The 5,591-nt window shown below is 30.7% G+C and overlaps 1 protein-coding gene across 1 annotated transcript; it reads right to left on the reverse strand.

The window, feature by feature from the left end:
• Window positions 1-4,792: 4,792 nt before the first annotated feature.
• LOC115882928 (endocuticle structural glycoprotein SgAbd-3-like) lies at window positions 4,793-5,382 on the reverse strand. Its single transcript, XM_030901196.1, has one exon. It carries the CDS (start codon window positions 5,344-5,346, stop codon window positions 4,948-4,950), a length of 399 nt encoding a protein of 132 aa, XP_030757056.1. The 5' UTR covers window positions 5,347-5,382; the 3' UTR covers window positions 4,793-4,947.
• Window positions 5,383-5,591: the final 209 nt, after the last annotated feature.

The following is a 5,591-nucleotide window of genomic DNA, read 5'->3' on the forward strand; positions in this document are numbered from 1 at the left end:
TGGAGAAATGAAGCCCTAAAAATTTTACTGCAATTTCACAAAATTGAAAATATTTCAAAAACGGTAAGGTTTAAGGGTGATAAAACATAATGAAGTTTACATTTATTTTAATCGTAGAAACTAAAAATTTAATAATATACAGGATGTTCCATTTAAAAAAAATACAACTTTGATATTTTTTATTTATTTGGGACACTCTGTATCTTGTAAAAATATTTTTGAATTGTAGCTCTAATAGTCCTTCAACGAACCCAAAACTTACAATTTTTAAAAATCTAATCGTTTAGCTACAATACTCCGTGTCGTATGTGGTGAACAGCCCTGTATATATTTTTATTTAATTTAGATTATAAGGTACCTCAGATTCATCAGATTCCATCTATAGTTATCTGCAAAGTTGAGCAGGGCCTTACCATTCTTTTCTCGAAGCAACTCTATTATTTTTATGATCAATGTGACATGTGACATACTATAACTAGCTATATGCCAATATTATCTAACATATTTGATACCAATTAAACTTTTAGTTACATAATCGAGGGCGCGATTTTTAAATTCATTGTTGCCAACCATGGACATACTCGGCGCCGGCCTGACTAACTGGAACTCAAATTTCCCGATGGGGATTCAGGTGGTAGCCCTGCTGTAAAAAATGTCAAGTTGACACATTTATTTATTTATTTCCTGACATTGTCATTTGATTGGACATTATAGTTTTGTATTACTGGTATTGGTGGTTTAAATAAATTATGTTGTGACACTTAAAGCATAAAAATTTTCACTGGCAGACCTTGCAGTTGAGTTTCTTTTAGTGCGAATACTTGAGAACTTCTTTTAGTGCGAAGTGTACAGGGTGGTCGAAATTGGTCTGTTTTAACAGAGAAACCCTACTTTCTGGCTAGATAGAGCAAAACCGACATAGATGTCACGAGCTCGATTTCTGAGAAACGTTTAATGGCGTAAACCACCTGTTGATATTTTCACTGCCAACTGAGATAGGGGTCTTTTTGATTTTTTTACCATTTTGAAAATTGCCCATTACTTTTTTGTTTTGCGGAATAATAAAATTCTGTGAAAACGTTATTAAGGCACTTTTTTAGGCACAATCCAGTGGCGTAGTCAATTTTTTTCTATGCATAGTTGGCTATGATATTGAACTTAAAAAAATGCTGGCGTTTTACCCTTTTCAATGATCTAAAGTTATGGACATCTATTTCTAAGAATGACAGAAATATTAGGCTTTTGATCTTTATATCGAAGCGGGCCTTGATTTTGTGTTGACCTATTTGCCTAATTATTTTTTATCACAATTTAATATTCTGTATTATTATTTATCTGCATGATTAAAGATTTTTGAAAAAGTAAATTAACATTCTATATTAGTATTAGTAATTACAATTAAAATCGATACAATAAACAAAGAATAAAACTAAAAAAATGTATTTTTTGAGTGACGAATATAGTTTTCTAAAAAAAAATCATCAAAGATGTTCAAACTGAGCCACCCTCTTGTTGAATACACAATAAAGATCTTTCGCGCACAGAGTTACATCAATTTATTAGGCGAACTGGTGTAATAAGTCCAAAAGTAGCCTTCTGTAATTCTTCTCTCGTCCCAATGGTTCTTCCCTTATATATAAGGCCTTTTAATTTCCAATCCAATTCTCTCTAAATTCTCCATTTAATAGTGCAGTTGTAACCCTGGCTTTTTAATTGTAAATGGTAATACTAATATAGAATGTTGATTTACCTTTTCAAAAGTCTTTAACTATGCAGATAAATAATGATATAGACTATTAAATTGTGATAAAAAATAATTAGGTTACTATAATAGGTCAATACAAAATCAAGGCCCGCTTCGATACAAAGATAAAAAACGTAATATTTCTCTCATTTTTAGAAATAAATACACATAACTTTATATCATTGGAAAGGGTAAAACGCTAGCATTTTTTTAAGTTCATAGCCAACTATTATTTCCATTTAAACATTATATTTTTTTTATTTCTGATTAAAAAAGCAAGTACAGAGAAAAACTGATTACGCCACTGGATTGTGCTTAAAAAAGTGCCTTAAGAACGTTTTTACAGAATTTTATTATTCCGGGAAATACAAAAGTTATGGGCAATTTTCCAAATGGTAAAAAATTCAAAAAGACCCCGTATCTCGGTTGGCAGTGAAAATATGAACGGTTTAGGCCATTAAACGTTTTCAGAAATCGAGCCCATAACATCTATGTCGGTTTTGCTCTATCTAGTCAGGAAATAGGTTTTCTCTGTTAAAATAGACCAATTTCGACCACCCTGTATAAGCTGGTTTAATAGCCGTAAAAAACTCATTGCAACTTTATTAGAATATTTTGAACGGGAAAGCGGTAGTAATGGCCCTTTATGTCCCTTAAGTGCTGTTAAGAAGGTGAGTTTTTTTGATGTAATTAATAACTGTTTATATATTTATAATTAATTTATTTTTGTTTCCTAAAATATTTTGATTTCCAGATGTTTTCGTTTAGTTCTCTGTCGTCTATTTCTTGATCTATTCCCTCACAAGGAGGATCAAGAAGAATAATTTTAAATAATTACTAGCTTTTTAAACGGCACCAACTTATTTAATTTAAATGGAACACCCTGTGCATTTAGCGGAATACTCTGCCACATTAAATGCAAACTTTAAATATCAACTTTTATTACATTTGAGATAAATAATTAAATTAATTTTATTTCCCCATCTTTAGATATTTATTCAGATTTTTTTATCATGGCCATAGTTAATTGGTACTCTTTTAGAAATACGTATTTAAATGATTTTCTATATTTTTAAACAAATGAGTTAAAAATATTAGCACTATTAGCATCGTTACTTTTCGTAAATTTATTATTTGTTTTAAAAACAAATCTAAAATGTCATAAAATGTCAAGATTTGTTTGATACTTTATGACATTTTATTGATAAAAAATGTCTTGAAAACAAAAATTTTCATTTTCTACAAAAACTTGAAGATATAGCCTAACAACGGTATAATACAATTTAATAGGTAATTGTAAACCTTCATTGAGAACCTCGCAATTAGTGGAATAAATTAGTGGTTTCAATTACACTTTATACTTTTTAGTTTACGATTATTCACAATATTTAAAAAACACAATTAAAATGAATAGTACATCCTAGCAACAGCTGGCATAGTCAGTTGTATCCATAGAGAGATCCTAATATTTAGCTTATAAAACAATCAACTTTTGATTTCTAACCCCAATTTCTCTTGAGGGAAGATAATCAAAGGCTAAAATGACATTTCTCGCAAATTTTGAAGTATAATTAGTGGAAAGGTTAAAAGTTTAATAACTTTTTCTACTAAGTGAAAATATCTACCATTAATTTTGACGTTCTGAATACAATTGAAATTAAAAGAACTAACTTTTACGCTAATTGAAACCACTAATGTATTCCAGTAATTGGGTGGTTCTGAATGAAGCTTACATCTAATGTTCGCAAAATATACAGGGTGTTCCATTTAAGTCAAACAAATTAGAGTCGTTTAAATTTAGTAATTATTTTAAATACATTTTTAGACACCCTGACTAAAATAGTATATACCAACACAGCACAATAGATTTTAGTAAATACCGGGTGTGTCTCAAAAGTGGCTCACCCCTATAACTGTTTTATTTTTTGTGATAAAAAAACGATACTTGGCATATTAGTATATGACATAAATTAGGATTGATTGATGTATTCAATTGTTTTTGAACACTTCCTGTTTCACCGGAAATTTTCATCTACAACTTTTGATTTTTAAAAGGCACTCTCGGTATTTTTTTACTTTATTCGATAGAAAATGACATTCTGAATAGAATTCCGATAGAAAATGACATTGTGAACTTTTTACATTCTTGCTTAATAAAAAATTGTATTTTAAAATTCAATCTAGAGTGCCATGGCTGTGTTAAAAACACTAATTCTTAGTCAAGGAGCCTTGGAAAAATAGATTTGATCATTTAATGTTTTTAGTGTCTTGTCCTGGACAGTTAGAAAATGGTCAGTCGTATTTTTCAACATATCTCAATTTTTTCAAATGGAACGAGAGTGGCTCATTAGCATATTTGGAAAAAGCATTTTTTACGAATAATTTGATACCACACACTTGATATTTCGAGTCAAATTTTCGTTACGAACCGCAAAGTATAATTTCAAATAAACCATATGCGAAAATGTCAATAGTAGACATATGATATATCGTTCTATTCAGAGCGTCATTTCCTGTCGAATAAAGTAAAAAATACCGAGGGTGCCATTTAAAAATCAAAAGTTGTAGTCATTTCCGGTCAAAGAGGAAGTGACCGAAAACAATTGAATATGTCAATCAATCCTAATTTATGTCATATACTAACATACCAAACCTCGATTTTTTAACTGTAAAATTAAAAAAGTTATAGGGGTGAGCCACTTTTGAGACGCACCCGGTATAAAAAATCGGACACATTTGGTTTGAAAACGTTAAATACGCCTAGAGGAACGAAGCATTAAAATTTGTTACTGCATTTTTCCAAAATTTTAAATATTTCATAAACGGTAAGATTTAAGTTGGGTAAACCTTGATCAAATTTACCTTTATTTTAATTGGTGGAACTAAAAATGTAATAATATACGACATATTCTATTTAGAAAATATAATTTTGATATTTTTTGAAAATACTTTTAATAATCCTGCTTAATTTTTATAATTAATTAATTTTCGTTCTTAGGGATGAGAAGTTGGTACTCCTACTTAATATTATTGAAAGTACGATTTAATATATATAACAATTTATTAAAAAGTGCTTAAAAACAACATAAAAAAAATATTATAAATTCATCAATGTAAAAAATATTGTCATAAATATTATTCATGGTTTTACAAACTCAAATACCACAGCCAATTTTTGTCTAAAATAAACAATATTACTCCTATTATTGCTGTGCACTTTCTTCTGGTTGTGGATGGGCAGCTATATACTCCAAAGCCCTGGCAATAGCTGCTGGTACTTCAGGTCCCACAGGCACATCGGAACCTTGAGGCACAAACCCATTCTCATCTGCGGTGTAGGTCAGAGCGTGTTGGCCTCCTTCTGGATCTGTCCATGAAACGGAACCTTGAATGGCTTCGATGGTACCGTTTTCTGCAGGTTTTGGTACACCGGATTGCTCCTGTTTGGTACCGTCACCCGATTCAAAACTCCACTTAAACGAACCGTCTGGTTGCACCTCGGAATCTTGAGCTAGGATTGGTACTGGCTCTTTGGATTCTGGTACTGCTGCACTGAACACTACGGCCAGAAGAGATGAGATCAATACGGTTTTGAAGAACATTTTTGGTAATGTGTTAAACTATTTGAATCAATTCACAACAATAGAAGCTGAAGAAGTATGTGTGAAATATATATGTGGAGATCTGATACCCTACTCCTTTTTTTTCTTGTATGATAGACGAAATAATTAAGATTCATAGTGACGAATGTTTATTTGTGGTGGCGTTGTTATAAAATTGGGGACCTTGTAATATCGATTAAGTGTAAAGAAGTACCACGAAACATTATTGAATAAACTATAAGACG

The sequence above is a fragment of the Sitophilus oryzae genome, unplaced genomic scaffold (assembly GCF_002938485.1).
Source record: "Sitophilus oryzae breed Bouriz unplaced genomic scaffold, Soryzae_2.0 scaffold_111_pilon_pilon, whole genome shotgun sequence".
NCBI classification, from domain to species: domain Eukaryota; kingdom Metazoa; phylum Arthropoda; class Insecta; order Coleoptera; family Curculionidae; genus Sitophilus; species Sitophilus oryzae.